Source organism: Rhopilema esculentum, chromosome 16 (genome assembly GCF_057945365.1).
Source record: "Rhopilema esculentum isolate cy_ngs chromosome 16, ASM5794536v1, whole genome shotgun sequence".
In the NCBI taxonomy this organism is placed as follows: domain Eukaryota; kingdom Metazoa; phylum Cnidaria; class Scyphozoa; order Rhizostomeae; family Rhizostomatidae; genus Rhopilema; species Rhopilema esculentum.
The window spans coordinates 1,315,650-1,340,460 of record NC_142830.1 but is presented as its reverse complement, the minus strand read 5'-3'; the positions used below and the strand labels follow the sequence as shown (position 1 = coordinate 1,340,460).

At 35.5% G+C, this 24,811-nt stretch overlaps 2 protein-coding genes across 2 annotated transcripts; both read left to right on the top strand.

Annotated features, from left to right (window-relative positions):
• Positions 1 to 3,700: 3,700 nt before the first annotated feature.
• LOC135687920 (uncharacterized) lies at positions 3,701 to 9,286 on the top strand. The gene has a single exon (XM_065204559.2). The coding sequence runs from the start codon at positions 3,701 to 3,703 to the stop codon at positions 9,284 to 9,286; it is 5,586 nt and encodes a 1,861-aa protein (XP_065060631.2).
• A 477-nt stretch (positions 9,287 to 9,763) lies between these two features.
• On the top strand, positions 9,764 to 24,764 carry LOC135682673 (transient receptor potential cation channel subfamily M member 5). The gene is made up of 10 exons (XM_089112990.1): positions 9,764 to 10,030; positions 13,248 to 13,374; positions 17,322 to 17,384; positions 18,967 to 19,158; positions 20,609 to 20,776; positions 21,065 to 21,200; positions 22,134 to 22,320; positions 22,902 to 23,010; positions 23,671 to 23,737; positions 24,129 to 24,764. Exons 2-10 carry the CDS (start codon positions 13,291 to 13,293, stop codon positions 24,254 to 24,256), a joined length of 1,134 nt encoding a protein of 377 aa, XP_088969116.1. The 5' UTR covers positions 9,764 to 10,030; positions 13,248 to 13,290; the 3' UTR covers positions 24,257 to 24,764.
• Positions 24,765 to 24,811: the final 47 nt, after the last annotated feature.

Here is a 24,811-nt window from a genome sequence, read left to right as displayed (position 1 = left end):
TGCCGAGCACAACATTTTATCAGGTATATTTATTCCCATAAGGACTCAGTATAAGGAAATTCCGAAGCTGGCAAACGGAACCCAAAGTTTTAGAAAATCTATTTAATTTAGGGAGGTAATTCATATTTTGTCAGCTTACCGTATGCATTTAGAAGGTTTTAAGCCATAATTTCTGTTTGTACACGGGTTTTGAAATTTTTAGAATATTCTTTACCGTGGCGTTGATAAGGGCACTCTGGTTTAAAAAAAATTTATAGTTCTAGGAAGATTGTTTTCGGGCTCATTTACAAAATTGTCGCACTTATGAAAACATCTTGTGTTAATTTTTTATCGTAACATTAGGGTACCGTGGTAAAAGAGGTCATCTTCAATTCTGATTCAGCCACGCCCCCTTCCTACAACATCCTGATGTCCGTTAATAAAAGTCTGATTTGCTGATGAATGTTAGAGGGGAGGTCTTGTCATAGAAAAAACTTGAAATGGATATTTATAATAAACATTTTCATTTCTTACATCTGAAATTTTTACTAGAAGTCATAAGCAGGGGGTTGCCGAAGTAAGGAAGAAAGGGGAAATGGTGGAAAAGGAGGCTGCTTGGCAAAGTTCAGGAAGAGGCTATCAACATTCACCATTGAAATTTTGGAAAAGCCACTGAAACTTTAGAGTGATTGAAATTTTAGAAAATGTTGAGCGGGGGCTCAAACTTTAGAAATGGTTGTAATATTAGAACTAACCTAGCATGACTGAAATTTTAGAAATCTCGCAGAGCAAGCGATTGGAATTTTAGAAACGTTGCTCAAGTAATTGAAATTTTAGAAAATGATGAAATGACTGAAATTTTAAGACTAGACAGAGCAACTGAACTTTTAGAAGATCACTAAACTTTTAGAAAGTTGCTGAAATTTTAGAAAGAGCTATTTTTGGCGGTATATGGACGCCATATGTTAGGATTACATAATTTTTTCCATTCATAATCGAATTTTTAGTGAAAACTTTTTCATGAAATTTTAAATTCAAGTTGCAAAAAGTGATTTATCTTCTAGAAACACGTCCTTTTATATAACCACGATATATAGATAGGGAGTATAAATCGACTTGGTCACCCAAGAGAAAACATAGCCATGCCGCCCACACCGGAAATTGTGTGGGTATGGGGGAGGGGGGGCTCGGGCCCCCTCAATCAGCGATGTCGTTAAAAATTTCGGGCGTTCGTCAGATATTTGACAACCGTTTACGTGTCGAAATTACTTTTAGAAAACGTCCTGAAAAGTATTTTAAGCTAAACTAGGAGCCATTATTGTGAAATTTTCTGCTTCCTTGTGCCCTTCTTTGCAAAATTTGAACATAGCAAAGCTGATAAAATATCAGCCAGTACTAAACAATCAAACAAACAATATATGTCCAAAATCAAAACTGCCCAATTTTCCATCAAATTAATTCAAACAAAAGTTATTTTCAAACGTATTTCTCACTGAAAAAAAACAAAATAAAATGCATAAAATGAACATCACAATTACAATCATGTTGTTATCATGAACGTCTTGTCAAAAGTGTAATCGGTTGACCTCTTGTATCATCAATTATCTTAGATGAGATATCGATTTAGATATCAAAATTCATTTTTATTTTTATTTTTAATCATTTATACACGGTAATACATTCAGTAATGAAAATATAATAACTGATTTACAATGTACCCTGTCTAAAAACCTAAGCTAATTAACATACAGTTAAATAACAAAGATAAATGAAAATTAATATACAAAATATTCTGGTAAGAAAAAAAAGAAAACAAAGTTTGATGCTTTGCAAGAACTCTCAAACCCTTTGATTTTTCAAAGATTGTTTCAGCAAATTTTTGAAAGTAGCCAGTGAGGGGCTACTTAATAAATGGATTGTTCTTCTTGCTACTTAATTATGACGTGGTCAGCAAAGATTTCTCAAGGGTACCGCCAAAAATCACCTATTTCACCAAAATGTGCAGTTTCCTTAAAATTAGACATGACATAAGATCCGACGAGATTTTATTTTGTCGGAAAATCGTAAGCCTGGGCCCTTCTAAATGGAAGCTTGAATTTCCGCCACTGCGTAAAGACACCAACCATTATATGGAGGATTACCAAGAAAATAAAGAGCAAAGCTAGAAGTAACTTTTTTAAATTATGCCTGACAGAAAAGTTTTATATGATTCAAACTGTAGGGGACAGTAATATACTTAACAAAAGCCAATTTAGACACCAGAACAAATTTTTGATTAGCAATTCTCAATCTTAAAATAGTTTTTACGATTATATCACTCTAGACAACTAATCTCTTTTGATTATGTTCGATCATTCCTTTTTACCGTTATATCTTGATTGCCGTTAGTTTGCGTTCTTTTTTACATCATATGATTTTTCATACATGAAACTCAGAGTTGTGTTGCAATATTCTATTTATCTCATTTAAGTCTAAATAATTACTCCGATAAGCTGGGCTTATTAGACAGCCAAATGAAAATAATGATAAAATATATCATCTCTTGGTATTGACAGATCGAAAAAAATCCAAATAGAGCATAAGGTGTTGATTGCTTCCCTTTTCTGTAAATATATTCTTGTATGTAAGAAATTTGTTAGCGTTTTAGGGTATTTTTATTCAAATTTTATTGAGATGTAAAAATATAGTTCTCATGAAAGCTTTGCATTGTTTGGAGCAAAAGGTTCCCCTATCGCTTCACCTGGTATTTTTTGATAATATTCAACATTCGAAGAGACGAAATTATGTTTTAGAACAATTACCTTTATTTTATTGAAGTTTTTTTGCATATAGGGGGTTGTTTTGAAGTATATTTTGTTGTTACTATATCGTATATTCACTGATTAGTAATAGGTTCTAAGAATAATCAATTGTTGCTAAAAATAAGAAAGGGAAGTGTTTAGGTCTTGATTTCTTATTTTCTTCTATTTTGGCAAGCAGGTCATATTTGAATGACTTATAAAAAAGATGGAACAGTTACTGAGTAAGACAACAAACAATAATACAGGATAATCTCAAGTATTCGACTAATTTTGAGCTAATCAACTGTGTTTAGAATAGTATAACATTATGCTTAGAGTATAAAGTTGAAGTGCTGAAAATGCTGATTCAGTTGGATGTTGTGAGCGAACCATGAAAACGAGGCTACGATATTGATAGGTGTGGCAAATTGGAACTTATTATTATTATCTAAACGCTAGCGCACAGACGTATCTACACACTATTGAAAACATTCATTCGAAAAAACTCTTGCGAAACGTCGTTGTATTGACATTCTCACGAAGATTAAATCTTATTCGAATCATTCTTGCTGTACTGTTTCTCTGATGATTTTATGGTATTTCTAAAGACAACCAGGTGATTTCTTTCCATATTTCTCTCGTTCGTCAAACTATCAAACTATTTATCTTACATTTATTCTGAATATATACAGTCCTCTAGAACTTAACTCTTGCGAACCACTCTGTGGTACTTTTTACCCTACAGCGTTTACGCTCTTTATGTTTATGTTTACGCTTGAATCTGATTCTAAGTGGGGTTTCTTAAATGGTCCATGAACCTCGACGGATTTCGCTGTTTACTTAGTTTGACGTTCTTTTCTTAGTTACAAATTGTTGTCTTTATCTTTTGGATTTTTATTACTTGTTGCATAAATCTGATGTCATGCCATGAACTATGAACTATGTCGCAAGAGGGTGAAGCAACGGACACTTCCGTACCTGAATTAATTCAACGCCCTAAACGAAGTAGAATTAGAGCTGGTTACCGTGCGCACACTAGTAAACTCTTAAACGATGCCAGGGACGAAATATATAGCGAAAGTCCTTCAATTTTGGTTCTTCAAAAACTATCAGTTTTCTTAAAGGAAAAATCGAACATTCTTAGGAAAATTGACGAAGAGGTGTTTCTTGAAACGAAGGACGATGATATCGAAAACGAAGTGATTCAATGCGAAGAAATTCAATCTGATATCTCCGGTTTATTAGTAGAAATTGAAGATAAACTGTCAGGTCTGAAACTTGAAAATGGAAGCCAATCAAATTCGGAAATATCTCGGCCAAACATATCTACTTCTACCAACTCTTCGTATGTTGATTCTGCAGCGAAATTACCAAAACTAGAGCTTCCTAAATTTTATGGAGATCCGAAGAAATGGATTGAATGGTGGGACTCTTTCGAAATTGTCCATAAAAGTGATGCTCTCTCACCGGCTAACAAATTCAGACATTTAAAGTCGTTGTTAGATGGTCCCGCTGCAAAATCTATATCAGGCATTCAAGTTACTGGCTCAAATTATGGTGAAGCTATTGAAATTCTGCAAAATCGTTTTGCGAACCGACAAATTATCATTAATGCTCACATGGAAAGTTTAATAAATCTGCCCCATGTTTCATCGGAACGGGATCTCAAAAACTTGCGAAAACTGTATGGTGAATTAGAAGTAAACATTCGAAGTTTGAAGTCATTAAAAGTAAATCTTAACGAATACGGAGCTCTTCTTATGCCCATGCTCATGAGTAAAATTCCTGAAAGTATAACTCTATTAGTTACAAAAGCTACCCAAAAGGACGATTGGAAAGTAGAAACAGTCTTAGAAATTTTGAAGTCTGAGCTTGAGGCAAGAGAACAATGTGGTCAATTAACCTCGCAGAAATCCAATGTTGCACAAAAAGAGGGCAGTTCAAGAAGTCGAAATTCTCATTTCTATGGAAATACCCATACAACCTCGGCACTTTTGAATACTGGTGCACAAATTACTTGCTCATTTTGCAAAAGTTCGCATTCTTCTGCTAAATGTAACGTAATTACGGATACCCGAGCGCGAAAGGAAATTCTGAAAAAGCAAGGTCGTTGCTTTGTTTGTCTAAAGAAAGGACATTTGTCCAGATATTGCCCCAGTAACATTCGCTGTTTTAATTGCCAGCAGAGACACCATCTTAGTGTTTGCGAAAACAAAGCACTCTTTCCGCCGCGCGCTAATGAAAGCCAAGGTGCAATATCGGCTAATCCGATAATTCCAACACAATCTAGCGCAGCACATCAGCAAAGAAGAACAGGAGATGTTGGCCAGGCAACAACTACAATGTTTGTTGACTGCAAAAATGCGGTTCTTTTACAGACAGCCAAGGCCTATATTTCAAGGGCCGAAAACCCCGGGCAAAGGACCGTCGCGCGTTTGATTTTTGACTCTGGAAGTCAACGGTCATACATATCGAAGAGGCTGAAGGACTTTCTAGCCCTTCCCAGTATTTCTCAAGAAACTCTCACGATAAATGGGTTTGGGTCCGACAGAGGAAATCTACAAACTTGCGATATTACGCAATTCTGTGTAACAAGTCCTTATAACGACCTTAATATGTATGTCAATGCTTATGTTGTACCCATTGTTTGTTCTCCACTGAAAAGCCAACCAATAAATTTTGCTGCCAGCAATTATCGACATCTTGAGGGGCTACCTCTAGCAGATTTTCCCGCCGAAAACAACGAGCAACTGGAGGTTGACGTGCTTATAGGCTCTGATTTTTATTGGCATTTTATGCAAGGTGGTTCGATACGGGGGGAGCCAGGATCTCCAATAGCACTAGAATCTACCCTGGGATGGATTTTGTCAGGACCTGTAGCTCAGTGCCCAGACATTTCGGCAACACACGCCAATTTCGTCCAATCAACTCATGTTCTGAATGTTATGCAAGATCAAACTTCCATTGAGGAGCAAGTTTCCATATTTTGGACCTTGGAAAGTTTCGGAATATTAAAAAACGAATTGTCTGTTTACGAAGATTTCGAAGACGAAATTGAATTTTCAGAAGGCCGATATCAGGTTAAACTTCCTTGGAAAAAAGACCACCCAACTCTTCCCGACAATTTCGAGCTTTGCCAAAAACGTCTCATTGGGCTTTATTCTAAACTGAAAAAGAATAGAAAACTCTTGAACGATTATGATTCCATTATAAATGATCAAGAAAAGAGGGGTATTATTGAAAGAGTTGATTCTCATTTTGTTGGTGGAGTTGGAAAAACGCACTATATCCCTCATCACCCAGTTATTAGGGAGGATAAAGAAACCACCAAAGTGCGTTTGGTTTATGATGCCTCTGCGAAGGATAAAACTGGTGTTTCGTTAAATCAATGTCTTTACCCTGGACCGTGTTTGCTTAAAACTGTCGCTGAAATTATTGCAAGGTTTCGTCTAAACCCAATCGCTTTAACGTCAGATATTGAAAAAGCGTTCCATATGGTATCAGTTCACCCATCTGATAGGGACGTTCTTCGTTTTCTCTGGGTAGACAGTTTAGATGACGAGCAGCCAAAAATTATTACTTACAGATTTTCTCGTGTTGTTTTTGGGATTACATGCTCACCGTTTCTGCTAAATGCAACCTTGAAAAAGCACATTGAAAGCTATTCTACAGATTACCCTGAGGTGTGTAATAAACTTCTTAATTCGCTTTATGCTGATGACGTAAACTCCGGAGGACATTCTATCGAAGAAGTTTTAAATCTTTATGAAATATCTAAAAACCTCATGCTTGAAGGAGGTTTTCGACTCCGAAAATGGCAGTCAAACTCTAAAGAAGTTAGGGACAAGATCGAAGATTTTGAATCCAATTCTAGCGAATGTATAGAAAACATTTTACCTACAACAGAAGAAAACCAATCTTTTGCGAAGTCAAGTTTATCTATGGAAGAAATTGATAACCAATCAAAATGTGTAAAGGTCTTAGGGCTAAACTGGGATCTCGAAGAGGATGTCTTTGAGTTCAAGCTGTCAAAACTTGCAAAGTTCGCTGCCGAATTGATTCCTACCAAGCGCAATGTATTGAGGCTAGTTGCAAAGGTATTCGATCCTCAAGGTTTCATTTCACCTGTGACTACTCCTCTGAAGGTGTTTTTACAGAAACTCTTTAAGGCAAAATTGTCTTGGGATGAAACATTACCTGAAGCACTTGACAAAGAATGGAAATTTCTCATCTCCAAATTAGATAAAGTAGAATCTATTTTTGTACCAAGGTACTATTTTGGTTCCATCGATGGGAAACCTGACCTCGTCGAACTTTTCGGCTTTTGCGATAGTTCTGAAAGTGCTTATGTAGCGTCGGTATATGCTAAGATAACTGTCAACGGAAAAAGTCACGTGAGCTTGGTTATGTCTAAATCAAGGGTAGCACCTTTATCTAAAACAACCATTCCAAGACTAGAGCTGCTAGCTTGTCTAACTCTTGCACGATTAATTGATTCTGTGGAAAATTCACTAAGTCCTGTTGTTAAAACTAAAGTGGTCAAATGTTGGACAGATTCGATTTCAGCACTCTATTGGATATTGGGAGAAGGAAAGGAATGGAAGATATTTGTTGAAAACCGTGTCCAAGAAATCAGAAAATTGGTCAATCCTAACCTCTGGTCACACTGCCCAGGAAAGGAAAATCCTGCAGATGTTCCTACTCGCAATTATGACGTCACGAAACTGCAAATGAATGATCTTTGGTGGTCAGGTCCAGAATGGTTAAAAGAAGATCCTGGAAATTGGCCTAACGTTGATCGTCAAGATGAAATGCCGCAGGAATGTCAAGAGGAAATCCGTAAAAATAATGTCTCACAGGAGAAGTCCAGCACGGTTTTGCTAGCTGATGCTGTGCAGAAAAATTCGTTGAGAAATGTAATCAAGTTAGAGAATTTCAGCAGCATTTCACGCCTCTATCGCGTTACTTCATACGTACTGCGTTTCCTTCATAACTGCAGAAAGAAAAGTCAAAAATTCGATGGAGAGCTTTCAGCTGAAGAGATGGCAAAGGCAGAATTGTTTTGGATCAAAGAAGTTCAAAATGATATTTCTAAACACGAGAACAAGCAGTTTGAACGGCAACTAGGTATTTTCAAGGACGAAGTCGGAATTATTCGTTGCGGAGGTCGTCTTAGTAATGCAGACATTCCTTTTGAAAGCAAATTCCCAGCACTACTTCCCAGAGAAAATCATCTTACAAAGTTAGTGATACAGGATTGTCACAAGCATGTCTTTCACGGTGGCGTGAAGGAAACTCTTTTAGAATTACGTAGTCACTTCTGGATAGTAAAGGGACGTCAAGTTGTCAAGAAAGTTATCGGCAAGTGTACTCTCTGTAAAAGGTTACAAGGAATGTCCTATGGAAATCCTAAAACCGCGAACTTACCGAGCTTCAGAGTGGAAGATTCTTTCCCATTTACTTCAGTCGGAGTTGATTTTGCCGGCCCGTTGTATGTTAAGAGTGATCAGAAGCAGATGAAGAAGGTATACATCACGCTCTTCACATGTGCTACTTCTCGCGCTGTACACCTTGAACTAGTCGACGAATTATCAGCTGATGCGTTTCTAATGTGTTTTCGTCGATTTGCTGCACGTAGAGGCATACCGTCTCTAGTCGTATCAGACAACGCTATGACATTTAAATCTGCATCAAAGAGGCTCGTGAAACTATTTCAACTACCAGAATTAAGGAAATTTTTCGCAGAACGAAGAATCAGTTGGATGTATAATCTACCCAAGGCCCCTTGGTGGGGTGGGTTTTTTGAGAGATTGGTCAAAAGTACAAAATCGTGTCTGAAGAAGGTTGTAGGATCTGCAAAGTTAAATCGTAATGAGTTGAACACTGTTCTTGTCGAGATAGAAGCTGTCCTAAATTCGCGTCCTTTGACTCATTTGTATCCTGAAGATATCTCTGAGCCTTTAACACCATCACATCTACTTATGGGTAGACGTCTCATTTCCTTGCCTTATTCGGTAGCGAGAGATTCTGAAGATCAACAAGAATGGGGAACGAAAGAGAACCTAACTAAAAGAATAAAATATCTCTTGTTAACTCTCGAGCACTTTAAAGTACGTTGGAAGAAAGAATATTTATCAGAACTTCGCGAGCATCATCGCAATCTCAAACGCGATGAACATCGATCTTCCATACATCAAGGTGATATAGTCACCGTGCACAACGAAAATAAGTCTAATCGCCTATTCTGGAATTTCGGAAGAATCAAATCGTTGATTTTTGGAAGAGACAATGAAATTCGTGGTGCAAATGTACAACTGTCAAACGGAAACGTTATAGCTCGACCGTTACAGAAATTATTTCCACTCGAAGTGACATGCTCTGAACCTTTAGTTCCGTTACAAAGTCACGACATGAACAATTCTCTAAGGACACGACCCCTTCGAACAGCAGCAGTTGTTGGTGCGGAGAAGAGACGTTTAATTGACCAGTATTTAACTGGCCAAGGGGGGAGTGTGAGCGAACCATGAAAACGAGGCTACGATATTGATAGGTGTGGCAAATTGGAACTTATTATTATTATCTAAACGCTAGCGCACAGACGTATCTACACACTATTGAAAACATTCATTCGAAAAAACTCTTGCGAAACGTCGTTGTATTGACATTCTCACGAAGATTAAATCTTATTCGAATCATTCTTGCTGTACTGTTTCTCTGATGATTTTATGGTATTTCTAAAGACAACCAGGTGATTTCTTTCCATATTTCTCTCGTTCGTCAACCTATCAAACTATTTATCTTACATTTATTCTGAATATATACAGTCCTCTAGAACTTAACTCTTGCGAACCACTCTGTGGTACTTTTTACCCTACAGCGTTTACGCTCTTTATGTTTATGTTTACGCTTGAATCTGATTCTAAGTGGGGTTTCTTAAAGATGTTGCTGTCCTCCTTCCACTTCCAGGCGTTTGCGTGATCTTAAAATTTTAAAGGCACATGACGTGACGGCGAGGAAGCCAATGAAATTACGTGTTGCCAAACAACGCTAATCCACTTGTTTTTGTGATTATCATAAAAACATCCAACTGCACCTATTGTTCAACGATAATTGTTCTACCGTTTGACAAAGAGAACAACAACAACAAAAGACGAACAAGCAATCACATTCAAAATCTCACAACCGTTACTTGTTGGCTGTCCTTTTTAGCTTGCGGACACTTCTGGCATAAGACATCTTTTAAGGCCTGTTTACAACACGATCATATCCAGGTAAAATATTCATAATATTCATTCTAATTTTTGTATAACCTTACAAGTTATTTAAATTTATGCGAAGCAGCAAGAATCATTTCCTTTAAATTGTTTACTAATTGGCCTTTAAAGATTTGTTCATTAAAGCAGCGATCAAGTTGAAAAGTCATTGATTCAGTTTTTCAACTTTTCTTCCATTCTTTTAACAATCATCATTCAACTTGTAATGCAGAAGATAGTGACCTCGCCCCCTAGTGTCCGCCACAGGGCCATACCCTGGGTACCAGACTCACTATATGAAATAATAGAGAGTCTGGTCTAGTGCGCCCCATTCTCGTTCGGGTGAACTTACTTGAAAGAACTGAAGTCTATTTAACAGACTAGGCCTGTGAAACAAGACTGTCGGATAAATAACAAAGATACTCAGTAGTCGGAGGATTTTTGGGAAATCTTAAAGCCAATGTATTTTATATAGTTCTGTAAAGTTGACATTATTAATACAGTGATAACAGACTTTTCTGCCTCAAGATTCCAATCAAATCAGGTGTAAAACGCCTTGGCAGCAAAAAGCATATGCGAAGCATGAAATTAAAGTTAGCACAATGCAGTTACTAAATGTTAATCATTGTTAAATTTCGCATACAACTTAAAATAAGACTTTTGTAATTTTCCACATAAATTAAGTGTACTTTCAGTCTACTTCCTCACTGTGAAGGCAGCGCGCTTGGACACCGCGGCGGTTAGAATCATCACGTTGGAAGTTCGCCACAGCAAATATGGCCAATATGACAAGCGAAGCCCCGTATGCCGGGGAAAATATTAGCCATAACTGATTTACTTGTGTTTGTTGTTGTTTGTTCTCGGCGCCTTGCGGTGTTTCTTATTTACTGCATTTCACTACAAGGCCTAATTTCTTTGCAATAAGAAGCACTGCCTGAAATATCAGAGACTTTCCAAAGTCAGTTGGCAATATGGCGAAGGTGTCTCTTCTCTCTTCAAACAATGTTGCTTTCAATGTTGTTCTGTGTTAAGTTCCACAACATGCGGAAAATATTCTTTGAGTACAGTTTTAACAGCATCTTCAAACTAAATCGTTACAGTCGCTAGCATTTATTTATGTTGTGTTCTGTTCAATGTTTTACACCAGAGCTAAGTTTATTGTTTCGCTGTGACCTTTGAACGTACAGAAATCTGTACACTCGCTCCTGATTGGTTAATATAAGCACACCAGAACGAGAATGGGGCGCACTAGACCAGACTCTCTATTTTATTTCATATATAGTGAGTCTGGTACCCAGGGTACAGGGCCATTGCCTTATGGGCTTTCTGGCTGGTTGTTCTAATCTGATTGTTTTTTGGGATTAATTTGCTTGTAATTTTCGTTCAAATTCATTGCCAATTCCCGAATCTAATTTTCGATATTTATTACAACCATTAAAACAGGTAAAACACACAGCAAAGATAGACACTTTGGATAAGATTTTCTGTTCATTTTTCAGGATGTTTATTTTTTGTGCTTTTATTCTTCAACAATCTCGTTTTGATTCAATCGTCTGTCGCTTCATTCACAGTTTTGTTAAAGATTTATATTTCTTTCTCCCTAACTCTATCTCTCAATTTCACTTAAAGCCTATAGAAGCTACGTGAAGCTCTGTGTTTCTCTATCTTGAGCGGGTTTTGACCAGGTGTAAGGCTAAAAAAGCTTAAAACCAGTGAGTGATTTGGTTCAAATTTTTGCGTAGGGCTATTGCTAGCTTTTGTTCATATAGAGTGGGGAAAGGGTGCCCCGATCTCGTTTGCCAACAAAGAGGGTAAGTCATCATTTATCTATTATCAAAAACTCAAAACTACCCTTAGGGGCTCTGATTGGCTGCTCTGAAAGCAAGCACGTGGACTGAAATTAGCTAAATCGATTCACAAAGAGAAATTTTGTTTGAAAGATGAAGATGCCATCTTGTTGCCTGGTGAATCGAATCGAAAAGTGCAGACTTCGTGCCAGAGAGAGAAATGAAATCTCCATGATGATAATGATTATAAAAGATTAAACTTAATCGAATATTGGTAGACATTTTCTTTTGTAACTATGAACGACAACATCAAATAAGAAATTCCTTACCAGTTTTTTGAAACCTGGAAACCCGGTCTAGTTCTACTCATGCGTTGTGACAAAAATTTTGCAGCTCTATTACGTGTAAACTGAAGAGATATAAGATAATCCTAATTGTATGGATCTTTCCAAAAGTTCTACTGTGAGCCGAAAAGTGTTATCAGATAGATGTTTCGATTTGATGGCACACCCTTCAGGTGACTGGAATATGCTGGAAAAGCCCATTTCAAAAATTAACCTTTTGACTTCTAGATCAAAAAGATAAAATGATAATTAAACTAAATGTTTGCATTATTTTCTTGATACTCGCTCTTTACCGAATCAAGTCAAATATTACTGAATGACAGAAATACATTGCTTCTGGGGATCTCGCACCCTAAAGGTTTAATTGAGAAAAATAGTTTGCCTTTCGAAGAAGTTTGGTAGAAGTGTTAATCTATAAAGAAAATTTTTTAAGGGACTCTTAATAAACAAGTGTGTAGCCAAAATTGATCATTTGATCAATGTAGCTGAAACTGGCTTGAAATTGAGAGAATAGTAAAATCAAAGTGGCCAGTTGGAACACTCCGGTAAATGTCTTGTCACAGCAACTTTGATTTCTCAATAAAAATGGGAAAAAATTTCTACCAGAATGGTTCTCACAATATGGGAATCGCACTTGACATTGGACAAGGTTTTGGTCGCTTATTCGCCGCCTCTTTCCTCTACTGGTAGAGAAACCCTAAATTTTCCATTCGCCTCTGGGTAAACCAATCGAGTTTGCGGAGAGGCTAGATTATCCATCTTCTCAGTACACGATTGATCCATGTAGAAAGAACTTCCTTTTTGCTCTGGCACAGAGTACAGTTAATTGTATTCATTCAAAAACACGATGAGCACCGAACCCTAACATTTTTATACTTGAAAAAAGGCAATTATTGGAATGAGAAGGAGCAGTCATACGAACGAAAACGAGGATTTACGGACGTGTCATTCTTTTTTGCGTCCAATTAAAACTCTTGTGACTTCAAAACAACCGTCAAAGCAATCTATTTTGTTGTTCAGCGACTTCTAATTCTGTGTTTCTATCACCGTCTTAGCTGAGCAAACAATGCAAGCGCCTAAGCAATCAAACTATTGTTTTTGCAGATTGGCATAAAACTCTCATTCTTGGCGTAAGAGTGAAGAAACCATGGAGGCTCCTTACGAGGACTCGTCAACTCGCTTGGAAATAGATGCGGAAATTATTGAAAGAGAAAAAAATATGGAATTTCAGGTAAATCGCTTAAGACGTTAATAAATTTCTGCCATATTGTGTCATTTTATTTCCTAAATGCTGTATATTATTTAACTATTGTTTTAAATATAATCAATTTTTTATTTTATTAATGGTTGTAGATAAGTTTGAAGGCTATAAACTGAAGGGCATATCACTTGGTTAAAAAAAACTCATACGCCCTAAACCATTTTGATTTATAGCAGAAATTATCCACCCAAAATATAATCTATTGTAAAGTTAACCCAAGTGAAAAAACAGAAAACCTTTTGTGTAACTCTCTACTCATTCTGTCACTGGTTCAGAAGAGTTTCCATAGAAAAGACAACTGATGATGTCTCAAAAATATACTCTTAGAATTTTACAATTTTGACCATACTTTCGAAAAAAGCATTATGAAATACTTAGAAATTTGCATAATTAGTTGATTGTGTTTTAAATTGCCGGAGATATGAATACATTAGCAAAGGTTTGACTCCCGTAAAATCGCTGTTATTCAGTGTTATGGTTTTTAACTTTATATGAACCAGGCCCGAATAAAAGCAATCCATTAGCAGATTTGAATCTTTTAATGACCATATCATGCTCAATTTCAAACATCTTTAACTGATTTTTTATATCGTGAGATATTTTTTGTTATTCTTTCAGAATAAGTGGTCAATGGTCAACCCAACCAATAAGTTAAAAAAGACATCATATTAAACGTTAAGAGTTTTTCCAAGCCAATCGAATAATCTTCTTTAAAGGCTCATCGTGTAATCTAAACAAGTCTGATCCACTTTAAACGCTCAAAATCTTCTCCAAACGTCTTTGATCTTCTTCGATGCTCATCATTGTATTCAAATGTTTTTTCAATTTCTTTAAACGCACATTATCTTTGTCAAATGTCTTTGACCTTCTTCAAACGCTTATCGTTGCATTCAAATATCTATAATCTTCTTCAAAGGCTCATCGTGTAATCTAAACAAGTCTGATCCACTTTAAACGCTCAAAATCTTCTCCAAACGTCTTTGATCTTCTTCGATGCTCATCATTATATTCAAATGTTTTTTCAATTTCTTTAAACGCACATTATCTTTGTCAAATGTCTTTGACCTTCTTCAAACGCTTATCGTTGCATTCAAATATCTATAATCTTCTTCAAAGGCTCATCGTGTAATCTAAACAAGTCTGATCCACTTTAAACGCTCAAAATCTAAAGGTCTTTGATCTTCTTCGATGCTCATCATTATATTCAAATGTTTTTTCAATTTCTTTAAACGCACATTATCTTTGTCAAATGTCTTTGACCTTCTTCAAACGCTTATCGTTGCATTCAAATATCTATAATCTTCTTCAAAGGCTCATCGTGTAATCTAAACAAGTCTGATCCACTTTAAACGCTCAAAATCTTCTCCAAACGTCTTTGATCTTCTTCGATGCTCATCATTATATTCAAATGTTTTTTCAATTTCTTTAAACGCACATTATCTTTGTCAAATGTCTTTGACCTTCTTCAAACGCTTATCGTTGCATTCAAATATCTATAATCTTCTTCAAAGGCTCATCGTGTAATCTAAACAAGTCTGATCCACTTTAAACGCTCAAAATCTTCTCCAAACGTCTTTGATCTTCTTCGATGCTCATCATTGTATTCAAATGTTTTTTCAATTTCTTTAAACGCACATTATCTTTGTCAAATGTCTTTGACCTTCTTCAAACGCTTATCGTTGCATTCAAATATCTATAATCTTCTTCAAAGGCTCATCGTGTAATCTAAACATGTTTGATCCTCTTTAAACGCTCAAAATCTTCTCCAAACGTCTTTGATCTTCTTCGATGCTCATCATTGTATTCAAATGTTTTTTCAATTTCTTTAAACGCACATTATCTTTGTCAAATGTATTTGACCTTCTTCAAACGCTTATCGTTGCATTCAAATATCTATAATCTTCTTCAAAGGCTCATCGTGTAATCGAAACAAGTCTGATCCACTTTAAACGCTCAAAATCTTCTCCAAACTTCTCTGATCTTCTTCAATGCTCATCATTGTATTCAAATGTTTTTTCAATTTTTTTTAAACGCACATTATCTTTGTCAAATGTCTTTGACCTTCTTCAAACACTTATCGTTGCATTCAAATATCTATAATCTTCTTCAAAGGCTCATCGTGTAATCGAAACAAGTCTGATCCACTTTAAACGCTCAAAATCTTATCCAAACTTCTCTGATCTTCTTCAATGCTCATCATTGTATTCAAATGTTTTTTCAATTTTTTTTAAACGCACATTATCTTTGTCAAATGTCTTTGACCTTCTTCAAACACTTATCGTTGCATTCAAATATCTATAATCTTCTTCAAAGGCTCATCGTGTAATCTAAACAAGTCTGATCCACTTTAAACGCTCAAAATCTTCTCCAAACGTCTTTGATCTTCTTCGATGCTCATCATTATATTCAAATGTTTTTTCAATTTCTTTAAACGCACATTATCTTTGTCAAATGTCTTTGACCTTCTTCAAACGCTTATCGTTGCATTCAAATATCTATAACCTTCTTTAAAGGCTCATCGTGTAATCTAAACAAGTCTGATCCACTTTAAACGCTCAAAATCTTCTCCAAACGTCTTTGATCTTCTTCGATGCTTATCATTGTATTCAAATGTTTTTTCAATTTCTTTAAACGCACATTATCTTTGTCAAATGTCTTTGACCTTCTTCAAACGCTTATCGTTGCATTCAAATATCTATAATCTTCTTCAAAGGCTCATCATGTAATCTAAACAAGTCTGATCCACTTTAAACGCTCAAAATCTTATCCAAACGTCTTTGATCTTCTTCAATGCTCATCATTGTATTCAAATGTTTTTTCAATTTCTTTAAACGCACATTATCTTTGTCAAATGTCTTTGACCTTCTTCAAACGCTTATCGTTGCATTCAAATATCTATAATCTTCTTCAAAGGCTCATCGTGTAATCTAAACAAGTCTGATCCACTTTAAACGCTCAAAATCTTCTCCAAACGTCTTTGATCTTCTTCGATGCTCATCATTATATTCAAATGTTTTTTCAACTTCTTCAAACGCACATTATCTTTGTCAAATGTCTTTGACCTTCTTCAAATGCTTATCGTCGCATTCAAATGTCTATAATCTTCTTCAAAGGCTCATCATGTAATCTAAACATGTTTGATCCTCTTTAAACGCTCAAAATCTTATCCAAACGTCTTTGATTTTCTTCAATGCTCATCATTGTATTCAAATGTTTTTATAACTTCTTCAAACGCACATTATCCTAGTCAAATGTCCTTTATTTTCTTCAAACGCTCATCATCGTATTCGAAGTTCTTTGATCATATTCCAAAGTTTGTTTTTTTAATGCAAATACTTTATTCGTTGTCAGTTTGTTCTTCTTCATCCAACACGGATTCATTGTTACCTTTTATTTGTGTCAATTTTACATACATGGCATACACGCAGCCATGCTATTTCATGTGTACATGATAATGAGGATTGAAGTTTAATCTCTTCAAGTAGATGAATTTTGGCACCTGTGAGCTGAAACTTAAAAATTTGCAAAAAACAAAGAACAAAACCTTTATTTTGGTCAGGAATGGCTCAATCAAGAGGTTTCCATAAATGATATTTCTAATGACCTCACAGTTGAAGCCAAACAGTGTCAACAATAGACACTTTAACGCTTCAAAAATGTCAATTTATAAAATTTCAGATTTATAAATTTGTAAAATGTCAAAAATTGTCTGTATGCTTCAATTTGTTTTGTTTTATTTTCTTGAATTATGATAATTATTTTGCTTTTTTCAAAGTAGGTTCTAAATTTAAAAAATTAAAGAATTGCCCGAATTCCCGCTTGCAGATAAAGAAGGGGGTTAAGCGGGCAGAGTTTTGAAATTTTTTCCAGTAACTGAAAAATGAAATTCTCACTGCTCTCTACATTTTTATTCTAAGCCATTTGACGACTTCATCGTCCCGCAAGGTGAGCCGGCCGAAAGTGGCTCTGATTTTCCAATGGTGAGCTATTATAATTCAAAATTTAATTTTTCTTGCATTGTGAAGGAGAAACATCCGGATAATCCTTTAACTAGTGCCCAGATCTCGAAGTCAGATTATTCAATTATACATTAGTTGTTCATGCTTGTTGTTGAATATGGATGGACAAGTTAAAGGCATTGAGTCATGGTAAATGAGAAGCGTATACCCAAATTGCAAAAATTGCTGAGTCATTATGATAGCTTCGCTAATCTGATTGGCTGTCAAGCAAACTGCACACATGATGTTGTTAGTGCTTTTTGTTCCGCCTTTTCTAAAGGTTCTTTCTTTCTCTCTCTTTTCTCTTGCTCTCTTCAAAAGATTTCAAAACTTCTTCCCCCATTTGTACCTTTCAAATGCCACAAAGGCTTTCAAATGCCTTTCGCTTTCGATAAAGAATGTCTGATCACATGAAAACAAACTTATCACATGGAAACAGACAAACCCCCCGCGGAGAACAGGTATTTGCCATGACTCAATGCTTTTAAATAAAGCTCTCGATAGTACATAATCTTATCATACTCTATAGGTGCCTAATTGCCGTAGGGGGGGGGGATGGAAAATTTTTTAAAAATGAATTAGCGAGGGGGACGGCAATTTGGCCCCTAAGAGTACGCTAATGTTATTCACTGTAAATAATTTGATTCTGTTCTTATTAATATAAAATTTTGGAAAAAAACCCAAGATGGTATCTTCTTCCAATGTCCTGATCAAAACAGCCTGTTTGTCTTTCAAAATCTTCATTAATGTCCTTTGCCATTTTCAGTTTAGGGTGATGGCTAGAAAAAAATGTATAGGGATTTGTAGATTTGCTGGATGCATTCTCCCTAAGCGAGATTAGTAAACTTTTACTTTAGGTCCAGTCAAACGCTGTATTTGTCCACAAAACAATATGACACGGATCATTCATTAGTGTCGTAGAATTGGGCCAAGCTTCTCAGCGATAGGATGTTAACAGTGGTAGCGAATTTGGCAAAAAAATACCTTGTTGATGACCGAGTTAGAAAAGGTCACTAAAAAGGTACCATGGAGTAGATGAAATGTTAACCAATAGCAGAAATAACTGCCATGAAGTAGAAGTAATTTGGGAGCTAGGAAGTAAAAATAAAATTAGGCAGGAAATATCAATCAAATAACTTTAAAACTCTGAATATCAGTATCGACATCTCATATCGAACTACGATCCACATTATTAGTTGGGTATTCAATTATTGATAATCTCGCCTCTCTTTAGTAATTTAAAGTATTAGTTGTTAAAATATTTTAGAGAAGAAGATACATCATGTTTAAAGAAATTTATATTTCTTATCGAGTGGGGCTCTCAGGTAGTTGGTAAAATTTGAATTATGCAACATATACACAGAATATTATCATTGTTGACTTTTTTCTCCCATATCATATAAGGCTGTACGCTCTAAATAAAACTCTAATAAAATTTTAATTTTGCTCTGTTCGGAATGGCGGTGGATAATGCTTAATCTGGGAAGGTATCAGATTTCTTGCGAATAAAAATTGTCGAACAACTTTATCGAATCTTTTTCATATGTTAGATTCCTTTCATTAGGAGCCGCTAGAGCTTCAGCTTGAAGAAGAAGTACCAGTGAGTAAAAGCATCAATCCAGCTGGAGCTTTGGAAGAATTAAGAACGAAGGGTAACCTGAAGTTGCCCACAATCATTTTATCCATTTTCACCGATGTTGAAGATGCATTTTTCGATGATGACGTCAAGCATGCATTAGACGAAGGTCTTGCAAAGGTAGGTACTGAGAAACGCAAGAAAATTAGTGAAAAGAAATGGCTAGTGAAAAGAACACATCAGTAGCTCGCTGGGACACTTAGCTTTTAGATCATACTCGGCAAGGGTGAATGACAATGGCGGTAAAAATATTCACTCTTATTCACTTTGAAGTAGTATTCCAGATTCTTTACCTATTGGTCCTTTTCTCTTTTGTTTGATTATTTTTTTTGAAAAAATTAAAGCTTTCACTCAGACCCCCAGCATTTATTTAAAATATTCGATTTCAAGCTACTTTCAATCCATTAAAATTTTGCCTGCCTTCAATTTTTGCCCTCTTTAATTTTCGCCTCTTTGATTATCACATCCGCCCCCTGTAGGGAGAATTTCACTCTCTACAATTTTGTCTCGTTCCTTTCAAATTTCACTCCCTCCAAATTTCATAGCTTTGACTTAATCAGTGGAATTGCAGAGCCTGATTATAGCTAACAATTTCCATGTGACATAGAAGTAAGGCTCTGAGAAATCAGGTCACTACATTTGACTATAAGCAGTTCAGGGAAGACTGGGCATTTGAACGGACAGCTCAATAGAACACAGCAAAAAGATATCCATAAAACCTAATAGAATATTGTTTCCAACTTGCTCTATATATCTATGAAGAGGTCAACTTTACAAAAAAGATCTGGTTTTGATCGAATGTAATCATAAAAAACTGTGTTCCAACTTTTATTTTGTGGGGTAGTTTTCTCGTCTTCGTTCGCTCAGTTGTTTTACCAGAGCTCTCTTTCAAATCAAAACTAAATTTTAGGGAATAGACTGGCAGAAATTAAAGGCAAGCAAATTTGAAGGAATAAAGTATCAAATATATATTACGTTATCCTATAAAAATGTTCAGATAAAAGCATCTACACGTTTTCAGATTTGTAGCGTTTTTAGACATTTCCACTCTGGGAGGGAGAGATTTTCAAAGTTTACGATAGCGTATTTGTCAAATACCTACGGTTGAGAACCTTATATATAAAACTGACACTGAAAAAATGAAGATTCAAAAAATTTAGTATACAGTGGGACAGCGAACTTGAAAAAAATAAGCAAATTTTCCGACAAAGGTGCTTGAAACTGTGCTTAGCGTATCCCTTCCCCCCACAATTTTCATTTCTGATTCGATTATACATTTATATTTTAATCCTTTCCGGACTCCGCAGTAACATATCTTTCCTTAATTACAGCCAGCATTTAAAGTTTCTAGTGCAGTGCAAATTTCACTCAATTAAGCAACTTTGTCGCTTCGTTTCAACCCAATCAAACCACGTGTCACTTGAAAAATAATATACATATTTTAAATCTGTTATAATTCGACCAATTAGCAGTACCAATTAGAAGCTAAGAAATATACCCATACCACGTTTTATTGAATAGTGCTAACAAGATGTACTTTAGATTTACTTATATTTATTCATCTCTACAGATAAACGATGCAACCAGTATGTGGCTGCTAATCAGTCCAAAAGAGACAGCAGTATCAAAACTTACAGTACGAGCCTTTGTTAAAACATGTGACAGAGAGAAACTGGACAAAAGTGCTTGCATTGGTATTTTTACTTCCCCAGAAAAGCAAAACTGTCCTTCTGCCACTGTAAGTGTCTTTTCGAAATGTTTCTTCCATATTGATCGGAAAAAGCTCACCCTTCTTTGGCAGGACGAATCCTTCTTTTTCAAAAGGTTGCGACGATATCATTAGGGTGGGTTCGTTAAGAATCTTCATTTGGGATTAGGAAGTTGGCGATGCAGCAATCAAAGGATGTTTAGTAATTGAGCTCGAAAGTTTTAAATAAACTTTAGATTGAGAAACTATGAACGAAGTTAATATTTTGATGGTATTGTCGAAATGAATCTTGTTAAAATTTATTTTCAAATCTTCTAGAATTTCACAGTAGAGAAAAAGAAAAATTGCTTGGAAGACAGATATACACACATTCTACGTCTAGGGCCCGATTGCAAATTTCATCCGACATTGGAGGAGCTACTGGCTACTTTTAAGACAGGCAAATGTACCAAAGGTGAACAAATGAGTATTTAGCACCAACAATATTTTATCGTTTTTCCGTAATTAAGCATGAACATTGCATAACGATCGATAAGAACATATTTATCTTCTTTGGCTGCTAACTTCGGCAGTTTGCAAAAATGACAGGTAATAGAAATAGCTTCATTTTTCCCCTACAGTTTTATCAAGCTTGCTAAAAAATAACCTACTTTTGAACGTAATACTGAAATTCCTTCTTTTGCCAATAAAGAGGAGTTATTTGAAGATAATGAAATCAAAATTATCCCTTTAGTCACATCTTTACTTGTGTAGCTTAGTCTGAAAAGAGGAAACAACAGATGACTACAGTGACATGCATCCAACTTTTCAAGAAGCACAATAAAATTATTCTTCGATTAAAACATTTCTTGTTAACAAAAGACAAAATTTGTAAACAAGATTTGAATGTGAATCGTGTTGTTTGTATGTAAATCTTCAATGAATTTTATATCATCAGCTGCAAGAATAGTTTTAGCACAACCGGTTGACATGGTTTGACAAAGACACAACAACTTGCTACAGAAAGCCGAACCTGAAAAATGTATTGCTCGCTATCCTTTAAGTGCATCAATTTCATGTTTAAAGCTAAAATTTATAGATATAGTTTTAAAAAGATATTCAATGAATAGTAAAAATAATAATTCAACATCCCCATGGCTTATTTTCCTGACTTAATTCATATTCTGAACATAGTCTAGAGACAACTGGACGTATGTCAAAAAGTTTTGCAAACAGTTAAACATCTACGCTCTACATACTCTAGCAATTGTCAAACATCTCGATTTTATAACACTGACATAAAATCACCATCTGTTCAATATTGCAACTATTATCAACAACGTATCTTAGATTATCAGGTCAAATATCTAGAATTTGATATTAAGATTGCCTTGTCCATTCTCTGTAGTAGGACGACGCTCTTCGTCACCGGTTGTCAGTATACTTGTTCATGGTGGAGTTGAGGCATGTAAAAAGATGAGAGAGAGCATGGAAGGCTACCCTTGTATCCCTGTTGTCATTGTTAAGGGCAGTGGTGGACTGGCTGATGTCATTGTAGATGCATTAGCAGCATACAACAAACTGAAAAAGAAAGGGTGATTTATGCTACTCTAATTCCTATATGTCTTCAATTCTATTATACGCCTAACTTTTAAACAGATGAGATAGATTCCTTAAGATGGTATTGTTTCAAGTACAATTATGACATGGTTGCCTACTGCAAACGTATGACTATCTAAATCTTTTTTTGAGGAATTGATAGTTCTCCTCTTTTATGGTTATAGTTTTTCTCATGTTTTTCACGTTTTTCGCCTTCTGAGAAAATCCATTGGTCAAAATGGAAGCAGCAACATGCTCGAGGATGAAGAATAAAGCAAGCTTTGGGATACAAAATCAATGATAGTCATTAGATAAATTCTTCAAAAATGTCATATTATACCCTGTTATGATAAATTAAATCCATAATATCATATGAGTAAATTTTTTCATCAATCTTTATTTATACTGAGGCATCCCTTTTAAATATAAAAGGTTGCTAGCTACTTATAAAAGGTTGCTAACAGAAAAGGCACATCTCGACATTCAATTCCTGTTCCCTAAACATAATTGATTTTCTAACTCTCTTGAAACATTAGATTAACAAAATAACATATATATTTATTTGAATTATTTGTAGCCGCCTACTACGTTCCCATATAGAATACTTCTTGTTGCAAAGTTCTCTTGCTGAACACTCCATCATTGTTCATCTTGTTAAAGAGCTTGTGGAGACATACAGTCACTTTGTAAGTCATGACCTTTAAAGACCCTATATACCGACGCATTTCACTGGTTCAATTCCATTGGTTCGACTACACAATAGATAACGCTGATTGGATTCCATTGGTTTGACTACGCAATAGACCTATTGATACGTATCCAATCGACAACGCAAGGCTCAACGTCTTTTTTATATATACGCGTTGTAGAGCCTATTGTTAACTTGGAACAGTTGACTGACGGGACATAGTGCCTTTAAACAATCCAGCGTAAATTCTCTAATAGTCAACTTAACGGTGTTTACAAAGAAGATTATTTTACCTAGGGAAAAAAGAAATTTTTAGGGTTTTTGGGTTATGGCCAATATGGTTTTGATTTTAAGTTTTTATCATGAAGTAAGATTTCATACGACAGATACTAGAAAAAAATAATTTCAAGTGTGTTGTTGTACCAATATTTTTGAATATTTTAGCTCATCTAATTGCACTGGCGTTTAAACCACGTGATCTAAAGTTATTTGGTAGTATTCTTGAGGCGATTATTTGAAAGTGGGGGAGAAAGGGGGGGGGGGTGATCTGCTGCATAAGTTTGAGAATAGGGTCTTATTTGAGAGGTTTCATTTGATATTAGGCCTTTTTTATGTGGTCTTTTTGTGTGGATTATGTGGCCTTTTTAACTATTTTTAGATGATAGTTTACGATCACAAACGAGACCCTTATGGACTGCATCGTGCAGTGATTGAGAGTTGCAAAGGTAAGCTTTGGAAATTTGAAGATATTTCAATTTAAGAGTGAGGATCCTGTTACATATAAAAAAAAATTGTTTGCTGCTTGCTCAACGGATGCCAAATAATTTCTTTATTCTTGAAATAAACATTTCGTCTATCAAAAGTTTAAATCGATTAGCCCTCTTTAAGTTATAATATGAAAGACTCTGCCATAGATTAGCTAAAAAGCATGGATACAAGTTTTCACCCCTTTTTTAGACTCTGGATCATTTTGTTTAGGATATAACCACTGTGCCATGCTTTCATTAATTATTATTTTCTACTTCGTTGCTGGTACATATTGATGTAAAGAAAACTCTAAATAGATTAGACACAGAATTTCTAGGAACCTAAAGATATTTTTTTTCTTAATTTCAGTTCTCTCAGACCATACTCCTTCCGTTGTCAAAGGAATGAAGTTGGCTATAAGCACCGGGGATATTATGAAGTTCAAGAATGATATCATCAAGAGCGACCCCTGGGTATATGTTTATATCCACATTTGAACTCGTCTTTATCTTTCGACCATCAAATAAAAATATAAAAAAATGTGTTTTATAAATCAAGACTGCTCAAATTTGCAATGAGAAGCAACCAGAGCTGTAGCCTAATGGAGAGGTTCTTGCACGTCCCTCCCCGTCCATAACTTTTAGTTTGTCGTCTTATCCAAAAATGTATAGACTCTGCGCTTATTATCAATTGATCCAGTGTTTTACACTTTTAGTATATATAAATAGAAACAGACAAATTCATCAAGTTTATGTATTATATATCTGTTTAAAAACCTGTCTGTATATTCTCAAAACTGTTTAGCCACGCTGTTTAACTGCCCCCGCTCCCTCAAATTTACTCCTTAGGAATGCTATTAATCTTGGCAAATCTGTGATCTGCTTTCCCTGATCCCAACACCCATTTCCCCTCCCAAGATAATGTTTCTTTCCTATGCCACTGAAAGCCATATAAAATTAACTACTCTGCTACATTCTTTATTCAAAAATACGAAAAGCTGTTTTTCTTATTTATAATCCTTTATCGCTTTCTAGGTGCGGAAATCTCTCTTT

Excerpts from the sequence above, each read along its gene's own strand:
- LOC135687920 (XM_065204559.2), top strand. The coding sequence starts at position 3,701 with ATGTCGCAAGAGGGTGAAGCAACGGACACTTCCGTACCTGAATTAATT.
- LOC135682673 (XM_089112990.1), top strand. The coding sequence starts at position 13,291 with ATGGAGGCTCCTTACGAGGACTCGTCAACTCGCTTGGAAATAGATGCG. Across the intron at positions 19,159-20,608 it reads TAGACGAAGGTCTTGCAAAG|ATAAACGATGCAACCAGTAT; the intron begins GTAGGTACTGAG and ends TCATCTCTACAG. Across the intron at positions 23,011-23,670 it reads TGGAGACATACAGTCACTTT|ATGATAGTTTACGATCACAA; the intron begins GTAAGTCATGAC and ends AACTATTTTTAG.